The 17,500-nt window shown below is 41.8% G+C and overlaps 1 protein-coding gene across 2 annotated transcripts in view; it reads left to right on the forward strand.

The window, feature by feature from the left end:
* The window catches only part of LOC137967953 (sacsin-like), a 47,670-nt gene extending 30,197 nt beyond the window's left edge, over positions 1-17,473 (forward strand). The window contains exons 7-10 of one of the 2 annotated variants that reach the window (XM_068814548.1): positions 794-1,374; positions 2,031-13,168; positions 13,612-13,891; positions 16,130-17,473. In XM_068814548.1, coding sequence (XP_068670649.1) covers positions 794-1,374; positions 2,031-13,168; positions 13,612-13,890 — 11,998 coding nt within the window. In that variant the 3' untranslated portion in view covers position 13,891; positions 16,130-17,473. The remainder of the gene's footprint in view (positions 1-793; positions 1,375-2,030; positions 13,169-13,611; positions 13,892-16,129) is intronic. The other variant, XM_068814549.1, reaches the window with a different exon arrangement.
* The last annotated feature ends 27 nt before the right edge of the window (positions 17,474-17,500 follow it).

The following is a 17,500-nucleotide window of genomic DNA, read 5'->3' on the forward strand; positions in this document are numbered from 1 at the left end:
TTCGTCGGGGTAGCCCATGGACCGGGAGTCAGTGTTTTCGGGTCACCCCTCGTACACACTACAGGTATAAAAATCCATTGGAATGCGCGTTATGAAGCAAAAACCATGAACGCAACTGATTAAATTTCTCACGGGACAGTTGATATTAAGAGTAAATAGAGAAGTTCAGAACCACGTTTTGTCAAATTAAACTTTTGCTGTCTTCCTTTTAGCATTTTGTGCAATAATGTGGCAATATTTGCATTTGCTATAGATGAGAGATATTTTTATATTATTCTACTAGGGTTTAAAGATTTCTTTTAAATTAAAAGATAAAGTTTGCCGTCTTGTTTGCGGTAAACGTGATTTTAAAAATGGAGAATAGCGTAGAGGACTAGCTTTATTTGAAAGAACTCTCGATTAGCTAAAATTAGACACATTTCATTTTACGTACTTGAAGATTTTGCTTACTGGATGTTTCAACAGGTTTCACTTTGTGCGGTCAGCTTAAAAAACGGCTTTCTATTCACATAAACTTACCTGGAAGTTAAAAAAAGTATGTCATACAGCAGTTCTGAAATTTGAATTCCCCAAAAACACTTGCCCGTCGGGCAAGTAAAAGCTAAAATCTACTAACCCGATCGCAAATCCATTAGCCCTGGGGTAACTGACACGACTTTTTTTGCACTCTGAACGTTAACATTTTTTCATAACTAAAATTATTCATTACTGCGAATTTTTTTCGCTGACGCTTTCAATCCTTGACTTTTCTCAATTTCTGAAAATTACATTGTACTTTTGTTTTCTGCTGTAGTGCATGGCCCGATATCAACGTTGTCGACTTTAAGTGGAAGAGACTGCTGGATCCTTTGCTTCAGGCGCTTTGCAGGGAAAAAGTTATATACACTCCAAGAGGCGGAGGGAGATGGCTGAAAGTGGAAGATTCTGTCTTTAACAAAGTCGACGACGAATACTTAAAGGAGTTGCTTTCCCGCGTATTGCTAGAAGCCAATCAAGATATCGCTTGTTTGCCTAACCATGCGTGGAAGGCCATTAATTTGCACGGAAACATAAAAAAGGAAATTACACCTTCGTTGGTTCGAGATGTTCTTAAAGGAACCCCAATGTGCTACAGAAACCTCGTTCGGCAGGAGAAACTACTCCTTCTGATGTTTGTCCTAAGCGCTGAGGACGATAATTACGCAAAACTTGAAGGACTGGAATTGTTACCACTTGCAAGTGGAGTCTTCAGATCCTTCTCATATTCGAGTGAGACTATTTACATCGCATCCTCAGATCATCCACGGGAACTTTTTCCAAACATAGAAGATCACTTTTTGGACAAGGAAATTCCTGAGGATCTTTTAAGAGGCCTGCAAACGGTCGCCAACAAAGGTATGCCTGATTTAATCGGCTGGCGTAAGCCATGTTGGTGCACACAACTTACTGACTGTCTTAAATATCATAATCACACCTTATATAACCTAAGAAGAGCGTACAAATGTTTGGATGCTAGGCAGTGTTTCTTTTTACCTCTTACTTGAAAATTTGTAATACAGTGATAATAATAAAGCAAATTTATAGACCTGGCCTGGGTTGTTCAAAGGTGGATAACACTGTCCACCGCATAAATTACTATTCATTGGATAGCGCAATTGGTTTCCCTATTACTTATCCACTGGATAGTGAATTATCCGCCGGATAGCGCTATCCACCGTTTGAACAACTGGGGATTGGGCACAACTAGGACGAATTAGGTACTGTGAATCGGTCATTTTCTATCTTTTGCTTAAAAGCGATATTATCAATCCGGTTACAGAATAGTACGCCCAAAGTGTACAACGTGAATAGGACATTAATCACTGAATATCTACTAACTTACTTTACATTTTTACATGGCATTTTCGTTGGCGTTGTTGATTAAGATCCCTAAAATAGGAAAAACGCCTGAAATAGGAGGCCGGAGTGATGTTCGAGCAATACCCACCCATTTCAAAGGCCTAGGTGGGGCGGCACAAGGAGTTTAATAAGTACTGTTTTATCGCTATTAGGAGGAACTCAGTTAAGACAGCTTCACCAAGATGATGTTATCACTGTTCTTCAAAAATCGTTACCACACGATTGGTCAGAAGGCGAGACAGTAAAATGGTACCCTGGTGTAGCCACTCATAACCATCCTCAGAAGAAGTGGCTTGAGCTGGTGTGGACCTATCTTAGGAAGAATTTTGGCACAAGAGAAGAGCTCGGTCGATTTCAAGGAATCCCACTGATACCTTTTGACATGTCACAGTTACCAATTGAATTAGAAAGGCTTAAACTGCCGTCTCGGATAGTTGTCCGAGGCCTTCATGGTGCAAGCCTTGATGAAATCCTCACCGACGTCTTGAAAAAGCTTGGGTTGATTGTGATTCAAGAGCTCCCGGTTTTCCTAGGGCAACATCCCGCAGTTACCCAGAGTTTTGTTCATGCACCATCACCTCAGGGTGTCTTAAAAGCTCTGTCGGCGGCTTACCTTTCAGCAGAGAGAATTTCTATGCATTATGTATCAAACGATGGGAAGCGTTCCTTGAGGAATTTTGTATCCACGATGCCACGGTTGGAGTCACACGAAAAAGACCTTCTTTGTCGCTTGCCACTGTTTGAAACGCTCTCCAAATCATTCGTTTCAAAGCAAAGCGGTTTAAGCGCTGCACCGCAAAGCTCCTTTCCACTAGACTTCCGAAGAGAGTTTGTCGACGTCAGACAAGAAGACGCCAAGAGGTTGGCTCAGTTACTACAAATAAGAATTCCGACAGAGACCGATTTCCTCATAGAAGAATTATTTCCTGATGTTAAAAAGAGAGCTTATTCTGACGAAGAAATCGACCACCTCATGTCTTTTGTAATGGAAAGATATCCAGTTTACGCAAAATCAGATCACCGATTTGAAGTGGAGATGGTGTCTTTGCCATTTGTGTCGACGCTCCATGGGCGAGTCAAAGCAGTGGAAGTCTTCAATCCGAGAAATGAATTTCTTCGTAACATTTTCGCTAATGAAGATGTTTTTCCTACAGGAAAGCATTACACTGATTCAGCGGCCTTAGTGGTTCTGGAAAAACTTGGCTTAAAAGGCGAGGCGGAAATCACTGCGAAGGACGTTCACCAAAGTGCAAGAAAGATTGCAGGCATGTCTGATAAAACGACAGCAGAGAAAAAGGCAAAAGCGATAATGGAGTACTTCTGCAGAAACCCAAATAACGTTGAAAAATCTTTGGGACCACTTTTGCAGGACATCCCTTGGATGCCCGGACAAAGACAAAAGCCCCAAGGTTTTCCAAGAAGCCTGACGTTCCGGGGAGAAAGTGACCAAGATACTCATTTCTTCAAACCTAGTGAAGTTTTTTGCGCAGATAAAGTGAACCTCATTGGGGCAGTAACGCCAATTGTTCACGTAGATTCCTTCTGTGAGTTGGCGAAATGTCTAAACCTAGACAGGATGCCCGATGTCTTGGATGTTGTAGAGAATTTGAAGGTCGTGACCCATTGTTATACTCAACAAGAAAAACCGTCCTATATGACCATTGTGGAGGACATCTACTCTTTTTTAAATGTTGCTACGATTAGCTCTGATAACAAAGAGGCCTTGCAAGGAGATGAAAATTTCAGTTGGATCTGGACTGGGGACGGATTCTCGCCACCTAAAGCTGTACTGGCAGAAAAGCCTCTTATTGACCTAACACCGTACATCTCCTATCTTCCATCAGAAGTGAAGCATTTTTCGAACTTGTTCTCGAAGTTTGGAATGCGGGAAAGGAGTGATACCTTACTTTTGCTGCAAGTACTTGAAATGATCAAACAAAAGTATGATAAAGGATGTGGCTTTGGAGAGGTAGAGGCGAAAAGAGATTTGCAGATGGCTGTGGACATCCTGAATGAGATCAAACCAAACGTTGGTGAGCGACTACCAGATGAACTTCAAGAAAAAGTTCTCATTCCAATATGTGTTAAAGGGGATTCCAGCGTTAAACTTGTACCAGCCGAAGAATGCATGTACTGTGAACGTGAATGGTTGGAAACACTCGATGATGAAGTGGACATGAAGTACTCGTACGTCCATCCAAACATTCCCAACAGTACAGCAGAACTCCTTCAGGTCCGCTCTAGGACTAATTGTATGTTGGAACCTGACGAAATTGGGGATGAATTTGGACAAGAAGAGCCCCTAACCCGTCGACTAAGTCGACTTCTCGAAGACTACTCGGATGGCTTCGCAGTTCCAAAAGAACTTATTCAAAATGCAGACGATGCTGGCGCAACGGAAGTCCGTTTCCTGTACGATGAAAGGGCAAACGAAGGGGCCCTAACTTGTCTGATTGATGAGGGAATGAAGGAATGTCAAGGTCCTGCTTTGTGGGTTTTCAACGACGCCGAGTTTAGAGATGAGGATTTTCAAAACATTACAAAGTTGAATGGTGGCACAAAAGAACTTCGCACTGAAAAGATTGGAAAGTTTGGACTCGGTTTCAATGCCGTTTACAACCTGACTGATGTTCCGATGTTCCTGAGCAGAAATTATTTTGTGATACTTGATCCCAACACGTTTCATCTGGGGAAGATAATCAGAAATAAGAGCAAACCTGGAATCAAGATTGACATCAACAAGAACCCCGACAGATTACGAACTTTCAGAAACCAGTTTAAACCATTCAATGGCATTTTTGGCTGCGATCTTCATCTGAACAAACACGACAACTCTTTCCCAGGGACACTGTTTCGCCTCCCTCTAAGAACGACAGTCCAAGCTCTAAGAAGTGAAATTAAGAAAGAGGCTTATGACAGCACACAAATGCGAGGCCTTCTTGAGATCTTTGTCCGAGGAGCCAAAACCCTGCTCCTTTTTACGCAGAATGTTCTGAGAGTTCGCATCTTTCATTTGGCTAAAAATTCGAATGAGCAGACGCCACCACAGTTGATGTTTGAGGTAAAAAAGACTCTGTCCCAAGTTGGCGTTCTAAGAAAATTACCTATCCCAGTCACTCTTCCAGAAACCTCAAAAAACATTTGTAAAGACGACCAGAACCTCTTAAAACAAAGTAATTTTCTTAAAGCATCAACTGAAATTGCGGAACGTGTGATGGCAACAAACCAAAGTGAAAATGACCTTCTCAGTTCATCATTTACTATCGACATGAAAAGCACCTTGACAGAACATGGAAGCGGTTTTTTTGGGGAAAAAGACCACTTAAAAAATGAAATATGGCTGATTGCATCTTCAATGGGGAAAGGGAAAGCCATGCAGGTTTCAGAAAAATACAAAGGTTTGCTTCCGTCAGCCGGGGTAGCCGTCCAGTTGATATCTAAGGAGTGTCAGAAAGTAGTTCCGTTACCTCACGGGGGAACTGTGTTTTGCTACCTTCCACTACCAATTAATAGTGGCCTGCCTGTACACGTTAACGGAGCGTTTGCAGTGGCCTCCAACAGACGTTATTTGAAGGAGAGAACCGAGGACGACAAAGCTTGCACTGAAGATAGCTGGAACAGCGTCTTGTTGAAAGATTCTGTTTGTGCAGCCTATCTAGATCTTCTTGAAGACCTAAAGTTGAATACAGAGATGTCGCCCTTTTCCTTACTTTGGCCCAAGGCGTTTGTTGTGAAGCCAAATTACGAGCCTCTTGCTTGTTCTTTCTACCAGGAAGTTTCCAATGGGAATCGTTTCCTGTTTTCTGATGGCAAGAGATGGTTGGACATAAATCAGGTAGTCTTTCTAGAGCCAAAGTTTCGTCATGAACCACAAATTGGTGATACATCCTTTGAAGTTTTCCGGCTGCTGGTAAAAGGGAATAAGGCGGCTATTGAGCTGCCACTTGATGTATTTCAATCATTCCTTAGGTACGGCCTTATGGAGAAAATTCAATCGAAGCTATATGACAGAGACAGGTTCTTCTACGACCTAGTGTTCCCTAACATTCCCATTATTCCACCCGAGTTGAGAGACAAGTTGATTTTGTATGCCTTGGACGATAAGAGTGGAACGTTTGATAAACAACTACGGAACTGTGCTTGTATTCCAACCACACCAAATGGTCGTACCCTCAAATGTCCGAGAGAACTGGTCAACCCTAACAAAGACGTAGCCCAACTTTTTCGCAGTGAAGATCAAAGGTTTCCTTGGGGCACGAAGGAAACATTCTTAAGTTCCCAGCGACTTGCAAAGCTTGAGGAAGTTGGAATGATGGCAAATGATCTCCCATGGAATATAATTGGAGAGAGGGCGGAAAGTATCAGCACTTTAAACCGAGAAAGTAGCGAGGCAGCACTAAAGCGTACTAAAGCTCTGCTAGACCTGTTAGCAAGGAAGCTAATTAAGGGCGAAGAAAACTCCCTTTCAGAAGGAATCCAGAACAGACTTGTACATGCTAAATTTCTCCCAGTTGTTAAGAAGCCAAGGGAATTTCCTCTTCCTTGGAAAGGAGATGATAGACTTGAGAAACACCAGCCAATGATATCACCAAAAGAAGCCTTTCCTCATTCTCAGAAGTACTTAGTTTGTTGCTCTGAGCCTATGGCAAATTTGTCTATGTCTTCAGAAGTCAGAACCTTCTTGTGTTTGGACAAAAAGCACGTCACCATCGAGCATGTTCTAAGCCAGCTTCATTTTGCATCAGCCACTAACACCAGGAGACTGGAATACTTAGAGCTTGAAGAATTAAAAAGGATTTGCTCGGAAAGTTACCACTATCTCCAGACTGCTCTTGATAACAGGGCATTTGGAGAAGAGCAAATGAGAAGACTCAAAGAAAATAGGTACATTTTCACTGGAGGAGAATTCGTTGATACCAATCACGTGGCCTTCGATTTGGCCGTTGACTGCCAACCTTATTTGTACAGGCTGCCTCGGGAAATTGCTGGACGATTTCACAGTTTGATGATGATGTTTGGTGTTAAGGAAAGCTTCGAGAAGAAAGACTTCATGGCGTCTTTGGAACTAATTAAGAGCAATTTTGGAGAAAGTGAGGTAGACGGGAAAACCCTTCAAGTTGCCATACATCTTGCTGGTGAGCTGGCTAAATGTGTGACGGAATCTCATGAAGGCTCCTGTGATGTTGAAGAAAGTAACAAAGTGGTTTACCTCCCAGATTCCCAAGGTGTGATGCGACCTGCAAAGGACCTGTGTCTTAATAACTGCCCTTGGCTACCTGCCGAATTTGACACAAAATATGCGAACGAAATGATTCCTCTCCCAACCAGCATTGCACTTGGTGTGAAGACACGCCGAGAAGAGGCACTTAAACGTTTTGTAGTTGGAATTCCCTTTGGACAAAGAGAGAAACTGACAAATCGCTTGCAACGGATTCTCTCAGCATACCCTTGTGAAAAGGAAATCTTGAAGGAGCTTCTTCAGAACGCAGATGATGCGGAGGCAACAGAGATTTGTTTCATCAAAGATCCTAGGCGACATTGTGATGACCGCGTTTTCGCAGATTCTTGGAACGCTCTTCAGGGACCCGCACTGTGTGTGTACAATAACAAGCCATTTACCGAAGCTGACATTGCAGGAATACAGAGCCTTGGTGAAGGTAGCAAAGGAGATGACCCCAACAAAACTGGACAGTATGGCGTGGGCTTTAATGCTGTGTACCATTTGACTGACGTGCCATCCTTCATTTCCAGTGGACCAGAGATTGGCGACGTGTTGTGTGTGTTTGACCCACATTGCAAATATGTCCCTGGGGCAACTCCGTATTCACCTGGACGAAAATTCACGGAAACGGCAAAGTTAAAATGCATTTTTCCCGATGTGTTCTCAGGTTACTTGGAGGAGCATTACCCAATTCAAAACTCCACCATGTTTCGATTTCCACTCAGAACTTCTGACATGGCAAAACAATCGAAAATATCTGGGAAACCAGTTACACTGGAGTCGCTTGAAATGATGATGGAAGCATTAAAAGGGGAACTTTTTGAAGCCCTTTTGTTTGTCAACAGTGTAAGAAAGATCACGCTGAGTGACGTCGACCAGAATGGGGACGTGTCCAATTCGTATTTCGTTGAGGCTCAAATGTCAGATGAAGATTTAGCAAAAAGACGACAGTTCTCCAAGTGCGTCAAGGAGTGCGGGAAATCAAGAGGAAAAAATGGAGTGCTACCTATAAATGCCGAAGTAAAGAAGTGCTCCTATATTCTCCACTTACGAGACAGCACAGGGTACGAGGAGAAGTGGTTCATTGTCCAGCAAATTGGGTTTGAGAAAAACGTAAAACAGAGCATCATCGATGCCTTCAAAAACCACGATTTGGGTATGCTTCCTCGAGGTGGTGTTGCTTGTCTATTGGAAAAGAAGCTAAGAGATCGGAGTCATTCGGAGACAAAAGAGCGAGCTGGGAAAGCTTACTGCTTCCTTCCTCTTCCCATAGAAACTGACCTTCCAGTCCATATAAATGGTCACTTTGCTTTAGACCATGAGGCCCGGCGAAATCTGTGGACAAACACAACTGACGACTATCGGAGCGACTGGAACACAGCTTTGGTCACAGACGTGATAGCATCATGTTACCTAACACTTTTAGATGAGATAAGGAGATTTCATCTCTTGCCTGTGCCACAGAATGCATATCACACAACTCCTGGTGGCATCACCTCTGCTGTGGCCATCGAAGCCTATGAAGAGCGTTTTCCACCCGTGGTCATGGGAAATGCATATTGGACGATTCTGACAAAGTCTGTTTATCAAGAAATGGACCGAAAAAGGTTACGACTGCTTCCAGTGTTTCGGCATCAAGCATCAGCTGAAGTTCAACTGACGTGGCTACCTCCCACGGGAAAAGGAGAAGATAAAGCATTTTTCAATAATCTTGAAGAGGCTCGTTGTCTCAGTTTTAAGGAAAGAGTCACTTTTCAGCAGGTCTTACTCCAAACAGGCTTTAATCTTGTGGCATTTTCCATGTCAATTTGCGCATCGCTGGAGCAATCTGATGTAAGGCCTGCCTGTATTTCCCCAGCTGCTGTGCGAGAATTTTTCAAGTCCTTTCAGCATGAAGACTCTCTCTGCAAAATTGGACCAATACCTGCGGATGTCACTGAGACACCATTCAGTAATGCTTCAGTTGTCGAACTAGTCCTTCGGTACTGCAAGGAAGATAAAGAGTTTCTGACAAGCCTCCCAGGACTTCCCTTGCTTTTGACGGAAGACAACTACCTTCGCACTTTTAGCGTTGGTGATCCCACGTTTCTTTCTCGTCACTATGCCATCCTTCCAGAATGTAAAGAAATGTTTGTTCATCACCACATTAGAACGCACATCTTTAGTGATTTGAAGAGTGCAAACGCTCCTGTCTTCAAGCAATTTGATGTGAACAGTTTTGCAGCTAACCTAGAGCGAACACTCTCAAAAGCGTATTTCAATAGTGAAGTGTACTTAAGGTGGTGTCCTGACCAGACAGCCATTCCAAATCCAGACTGGCTCGGAAGAGTTTGGAACTTTCTTTCTGAAAACATTAACAATGAACTTAAGGAATTACAAGGCACTGGTGGAGTGGAGATAGAAAAGATAGAAAAAGCCTTTCGAGAATCACGAATTAGCTTTGATGAGAGAAAGAGACTCATAGAGGCAGCAAGGATTAAAGAGAAAGAAGAGAAAATCAGTATTATACGTGACAAACTCAAGCCCCTAAACTACTGGAGTATTCTTCCTTGCACTGAGACGATTCGTTCAACTCAGGCTCACAGTAAAAGCTCTTCTGGTGTGACAACAAAGCATTTTCTTGTGCCCTTACGCCTGGCAGAATCTGTTCTTGATTTCCCAATTGCACGTGGTGCCTCAAATTCCCGTCTTGTAGAGACTTTGAGAATCCTGGGTTTGCCTGAAGTGAACTGTCATATGATGACAACATCAACAGGTTCTGTTGGTCCTAAGTTCATGGATTCGAGGATTCTTGCCCGAACACTTGTGGGCTCACTTGAAACACCAGCGTCTCTTTTAAAATCTTTTAAACAGAAGATGATGGAGGAACCACATTCACTTGAGGGGAAGCTAACGCCTCCTGAAGGCGTCTTAATTTTGCAGTATTTTAGCGATCATGTCAAGTATCTACAACCAAACGATAAGGACACTCTGAAACTGGTCCCTTTTTATGAAACACGAGATGGTAGACTTGTCAGCCTAAACAATCAGCAAGCATGCAGGGTGCCGTGTGACATCCCTCAAAACGGAATGCAGGCTTTAGAAAAGCAAGTTGACGTGATCTTTTTGAAAGGTCGTCTAACATTAGACCCACTGTTTAAATTCCTTGACTTGGAAGCAGTGACGGAGGCAGACATCTATTGCAAGTTCATTTTACGCTATTTCCACATATTCTCTGATGGTGAAAGGTTGGTCCATCTCGAGTTTATGCGAGAGTTCATACGACAAAACCCAACAAAGCCTGTAGATGAAGGTCAAAAACAGGGGCTTTTGCAATGCTTAAGAAACACGGCAATCCTGCTCTGCACCGATGGTACCCTGAGGAAAGCGTCCTGTTTCTATGACCCTAACAACACCGTTTTCAAAACGATGCTTACTGAGGACAAGTTTCCCCCAGAACCATTCAACTCTCCACCTTGGCTACGATTTTTGAAAGCTATTGGACTGGTCCATAAAGTTTCCTGTGATCATTTCAAGTCCTTTGCTTTGGATTTAGCTCGTGAGGGTGCACAATTTCGCACTGCGATCACAGACCAGAAATCTGAAGTCCTAGTCACTCATCTGTTTTTACGGGAAAATGTGTTTGACGAAGGTCTTCTCGAAAATGTTTGTGATATCAAGTTTGTGGCTGCAAACCCTGTGATGCCTGAACTTCGAAATATCCACCGACAGTATGGCGAGAGTGGAGATAGTGGTAGGTTACCGTACATTTCATTCAGAGGGTCTGTGTTGGAAAAACATGCGGGTATCGTTTGGACGACGGCTCCTCTTCTTCCAAAATGGGCAAGTCCCCGGAAACATCGGTATCAGATGTCTTACTCTGGTTGGAAAAGTTGTGATGATTACTGCAATGCCATCCTTGCCCGCCTTCATGTGGTCACAGAGCCAACAGTTGACCTGGTGACTTTCCATTGCCAAAATGTATGCTTTCACCAAGAGAAGGAAAATGAAAGAGACTTGCCTCCTGATCACATTATCACGAGAGCGTCGGTCATGACAAAGATATACAGATTTCTGCAAGCAAACACCCTCACAAGCACTGCCATAAAAGATCGACTGGAGCACATCCCTTGCCTTTTGGTCGAACAAGGTAAACGTTTTATAAAGCCAAGGCAAGTCGTTATTGCATTGAATAAGGAATTTGAGGTCGGCCCATTTCTTTACGGAATGCCGGAGGAATTCATCGAGTTTAAGAAACTCTTTGAATATCTGGGCTGTGCACTATCAGTGAAACCATTCCACTATGCAATGGTGCTAGAAATGCTGCAAAAGAAATGTACAACGAACGCACTAGAACCAAACGAGAAGTCAAAGTCTTTCAAAGCTCTAAAAGGATTTTTTGAAACCTTGCAAGATAATCCAGACGACGACTTGAGCTTTTCTTCATTGTATTTGCCAGCTATTTATCTATTTGACCTCAGCTGCGAGGATACCCCATTACCAGTCATTCTAAAAGAAGCGAAAAGCCTTCTATTTGATGACGCTCCACATTATCATCACCGTATTGCAAACTTCCATGAATTTTTTGTCCTGGATCTTAAGATGGCAAATGTCCGTTGCAACTCTGGAAATTACAAGGACCTTGTAATGAGTATTCCCGCAGCTCTTCAGCCTAAGATGTTATCCAGTGTTGTTGAGGAGACATTTGCTGACAAAAGAGACAGCCCAGAAATTTTTGATGTTGGCGCTGCCAGGTCATTGAAGATACAACTTCACTCGGAAAATTTTCAGCGAGGAGTTGTCAGGCTCATTCGTCACGCAAGTCACGAACACAACGAGAAGGTAAACGAACAACTGGTTGTTTCTGTGAAGAATCGACTGCAAAATATCCAAGTCTATGGAATGAACAAAGTCGTTACTCATCTGGTTTATAAAGGGGACGCAATTTTAGGCAGCGAGGCTGAAGTATCCTACTTTTTGCAAAAGATTTGCAACTCCGAACGAGACGTTTGGAATATATACGTTAATGCTACAAAAGATGAGGAGAAGATCACGGGTAAAATTGCTCTTACGCTTTCACGAGTTATCGCAGAAGCTTGTCGAGGACTGCTGCGAGAAACAGCTATGTTTATTCCTACAATGCTATGCATCATGCCCAACAAGATTGGCTCTTTTCTAGACGAGAACGAGATACGACAAGATGACTCCTACAGTGAAGAAAGAAGTGACCTGTTTCCCTCGCCCGGGAGTTTCATTCCAATTGCAGAGCATCACCTTCTCAATCCGGCCTTTGAATTCTTTAAGCCTGGCGAATATGTTGGATACGAACTGGAAGATCCAGGTTTGAATCACGAGGACGGAGAAGCAACCTTTATCTACGCTGTAATCATCGAAGAAGTTTTAAATAACCATTCCACCCCCTTACAGAAATGTTACAAGATCAACATTGGGGACGATAGAGAGCGAAAACTTGTTCCGGCTACTGACTTATACAAGTTTTATCGCCTTCAAGAGATTGTGTCGACTGCAATTGTCCCATCAGGGCAAAAGGGGAACGCCCAAGAAGCAACGGAAAAAGACGCGGTGTTTAAGGAGATTTCAAGGACACTTGAAGAGGCGTGGAGACTTCCTGAAGATAAGAAACGGAAAGTTATCAAGAGGCTAATTTTGCAATGGCATCCAGATCGGAATCCAGGTAATGAGAGTTTTTGTACGGAGGTCTTTCAACACATAATGAATGAAATTGCAAGATTAGAGAAAGAATGCGTTGGTGCCAATGAAAGGCAACCATCGGGCAGCGGGTATCATCATGGTTCTTATAGCGACTTCTGTGGTTTCTGGGGAGCGCGTGCAAGACAATACACATCTCGACGCCGACAATATCAGGATAGTTACTACCAACGTTATGGATCATGGGCTCATAGAACTGTACGCACATGGCCGGTTCCCCCTAGTTTCTGCACGATGAATCCTCAACCAGGAGAGGCTAAGCGTTGGCTGAGACAAGCGTATGCCGATCTGGAAGCTGTGGACAACGACATCGATTCTGGAAAGCCATCTTATGAATGGGCCTGTTTTAAATGCCACCAGGTGAGTGTACGACCGTACTGGTTGGTATGCGAAGACCATAATTTAAAAGGTGACTTTCCTTATGTTAGCCCTTTGGTTGTCGACCTTTCTGCTTTTATTTTTGGCATGTGTACATTTTTGGCATTTGTAAAGCAACGGTTATCTTCATGCCTTTTCTGGCTTTCTAATATCTAATGGGTCGATTTGATTGCAGAGTGCTTCTCTTCCGCGCTCTTTATACGCAATATCCATAATCGAAAAAAATTAGTAACAATAATAACCATAACAACAATAATAACAGAATAATTTAATAATAGTACCGTCATATGGTAAGAAAGCCCAGTAAGTTGTTGTTTCGATTACTGCACTGAAAATGTATCTTCTTGCTTAGTACTATATGGAAATTGATGGATACAATTCAGTGCTTACGCTATAATTCAATGATTCATCAATTTGTTTATCAGGCTGCCGAGAAAGGCTTGAAAGCCGCTCAATATAGCAGGAATGCTTCCAAAACGAATGTTCACAATCTTGTGCAAAATTCTCTAATGCTTGAGGATTCAAAGTTAGCAACTTTATCACAAGATCTTGAAGGCCAACTGGGAGACTCCACACGCATGCGTTATCCAGACCAAATGCAATTTCCTCGTATTCCAAACGACGTTTACACAGAAGAAAAGGCACGCCAGGCGTTACAAGTGGCCACTCAGATTTTGTACCTTGTAAGACGAAAGTGTTTTTAAGGTAGGTAGCTAAAAAGCTAAGCATGATGAAATTTTATCTACTTAACAGTGGCAGTAAGGACTCGTTGATAGAACACTGAAGTCTAAAAATAGAACGACATAGAACGTGCCCATGCTTTCTTTCAGGAAAGGAGATGAAGTGGGGATTTTGCGGCCCTTTTGGTCCATTTTACAACCGTTAATTGTTAAGAAGGCCTCGTGCATCCAAACCTTTTTATTTTACTCACCTGCGAAAATTTACTCGATCGAAATCTTGGTGTAAACATTTTCATTGGCCCAGAAACAGAAAAGTGGATCTTGAACCCGTAGTGGATCATTGCACCCTAAAGCCAATTACAAAGGCATCACATCTTGACACATAGAACAGAGCGGTACTCAAAGGGCTAGTATATTACATTTCCCTGATACGTCCATTTACTTGTGTAAGACATACAATCTCTGACGAAAGTTAATACAGTAATGGCATGGGCGAAAAATTACTTCTTAATTTTGGCGCGAAATTTCAGCGTTAATTTATAATTTCACATCAATGTTGCCATGGCAACTTTTCCTACAGTGTCAAAATAGCGTCTTATGAACGTACTGATATTTGTCACCCATGATATTAATAGCTAATCAAATGGTATACTCGTGAAATTAGGGAATAATTTCACTTGCATTTTGTCGAAAATCAAACGAAAGATTTCCCTGGCCTAAAGGCTCGAAAAATTATTTGATTTTGGACAAAATGCGCGTGAAATTATTCCCTAATTTCACTCGTCACCATTTGATTACCCATTCTAAACACCCGAATTTAACAATTAAAGAAGCCTCGCCTGTGATCTGTTCTGTTCTAAAGCACACAGGAAGCGGATACAGCACGAAGGAAGTGTAGGGGAAACGCAAAACGTAGTCGCATGTTTTCCCTAATACTTGATTGCTCTATCCTCTTCTTAAGTGCTTTACAACAGAACAGATCACAGGCGAGGCTTCTTTATTAGATTTATAATTTTAAAAAAATCTTCATTTCCGCACGCATTGATGTTATGAAACTTCCAAATCGTACGAGTGGCGTCAGCCGTGCATCTGTACTCTCATAAGTACAAGGAACGGTAACGTTTATACAAACGTTGGCCGTGTAGCACTTATATTTTAAACAGAGTTAACTGAATAGAGGGTAATGTGACCAGGGTGGGAATTGAACCCACGACCTTCGGGTTCAATTCCCACCCTGGTCAGAGTTTTTCTCTGTCCTTGTGTGGGCCCATTTCCATAAGTAGGGCTAACGCTCACATGGTTCATATGGGGTAGAAATCTAGCACTTCACATTACCCTCTATTCAGTTAACTCTGTACTCTCATAAAGCACGCTAAAACAGACCAATCACAATTCTTGTTAGAATGGTTCAAAACATTTTATTGGTTAAACGAGACCAAAGCTGTCAAAATGTCAAACCATCAAAGTTGAGAAACCACCAAAAGCAAACCGAAAGCAAGTTGAAAGCAAGCTGAAAACCTGAACAATTGGAAACAAGCTGCTCAAAGCGTGTGGCTGGTCTGGCTGGTAAACGAACTGCTGCTGCTTTCGGACCGTTAGTTGTGCTGTGTGAATAAACTACAGTCGAATTTATGGGAAGAAGATCCTCAAAACAGATCACAGACCAGGCTTCTTTCTTTATTTTTTACTGTATAATAACGAATTGTTTAATTTCATCAGTTATTCGGATAAAAAATTTCGGAAAACATCTTACGAGTGGTGTCAGCCGTGCATCTGTACTCTCATAAGGCACGCTGTTTTAGCCATTCAGAGTGCGCGTTATATCGACACTTTATTATAAATAAGACCACTGATTTCAGTTTGATCGTGTTCTTATTTAAGGGGTGCTTAGTGAGAAATCAGTTGAAAGTGTTCTTAAAATGTTCTTAAAACTGGTTTTAGAAATACTTTAAATTATACATTACTAGAGGTTTAATTAACACACAATGCTTCTTTGTAATAGATTTTATAGTTTGTAATGGTCCTGAACACCAAAGAACTGTGATATGAGTTACTTTACTGTATTGGTTCCTCATTCTAATACCCTTTTACTTTATATTAAGAACATGTTCTATTTATCAGGCTGAATTTGTTCTTATTTCTATGGTGCTTTATTTGACAAATTTGAGCCTGACGGTCTTAAATTATTTACTTGTTCTAACATGCGTGTGTTTACTGTACATGAAAGCCATATTTAACTACATTCTCCGTGTTTTCTGCACAGGAAATCTCTAAAGAAATGAAATGGACGAGTGTTTTCCCTTCAAGTTGACATGTGATGTCTAGCTTCTATGAGGATCACAGAAAACAGAAAAACCAACACAAGTACGACTCGGCACAGTTTCAAATTTTTCTCCACGAGTTGAAAAAGTCTGACTCTTGGTAATGAGTTTTTTTGCTACTAGTTTTGTGGGCGTCTAAGAGTTGTTAGCAAGCAGCTCGTAGTACTAGTCACTCACACAGCTGATGCCGAAAAAAGAAAATATTTCTCTGAGTTATAAAACACTTGATGCACGATCTAGCAAAGTGGTTCCAAAGTGATCTATGGATTTAAGAGTTCAACGGGCACTCAACATCCTGAAAAACAAAGTATTGATTTTTTTTTTCTCAAAGACAGATGAAATAATTCAGTATTCAGTGAAAGGATTTTGTTACTTGTGAGTGATTTGAAGCAGTCAGAAGTTTTGTTTCTAAAAAATTAGGAAATATCTTGATCATCCTGAAAAACGAAATACGTATTTTCTTCTCAAAGATAGTTAACGAAAGTTGAATGAAATCAATATCTGGCTAAGAAAAAACGATTTTTTCCTTAAAGCAAGCAAGAGACAGATAAATTAAGACAATATTCGGTTAACAGACGTTTTGTGTTCGTTTGAAGCCAATCATAAGTTTTGCTTCTCACAAGCTTGGAATGTTAGGTTGCGCTTGTCTTTAAATGGAGATATCATACCTGCTAGGCTCCTTTCGTGTAATGGAAGGTACAGAGCGCATTACTAAATTTTAATTTGAAATTGCTGAAAAGGACGTTACGAGTTGTTTCTTTTAAGACGTTACAGTTAGAGCGTACTGTGAAGCAGTTAGCCTTAAGAACAAGCAATGAATAGAATAAAACAACTTTCGTCCATGAGGAATAAAATTTAGAGCCATGGGAACTACAACTTTCGTCAATATTGTCAAGACCAGGCTCTTTCCAAGGGCGTCTTGGGGAGTTAGAGGGAGTGGGCATCGGTTGTCCTTGCCGCAGGCGCAATGATATGCATTGGCTAACACCTCGCTGACTATAGAAAGAAATATTCACAATACGTTTGGCAAACGTTTTGCAAAGTCCGTTACGCATTTATAAATTTCTTTGCGATATTGGTATTTTCATTTAGCACCTAAACTTATTTTTTGTTCCTTTTGTAAATCTCCCCATATGTCACCATTGCTACCCAGAATTTCGCTTTTTCAGTCCCGTGGAAGCCACGTAAACTTGGCAGATATAGCAGTAAATTTGGACCCACGACCGTGATGTGAGAGGCATGGGTCTATTCTCGATTTTACGTCACAAACTACTTTGCAATGCACATTTCTTTGAAAACAGGAATGCAAAGCA

Source organism: Montipora foliosa, chromosome 8 (assembly GCF_036669935.1).
Source record: "Montipora foliosa isolate CH-2021 chromosome 8, ASM3666993v2, whole genome shotgun sequence".
Taxonomy (NCBI): Eukaryota; Metazoa; Cnidaria; class Anthozoa; order Scleractinia; family Acroporidae; genus Montipora; species Montipora foliosa.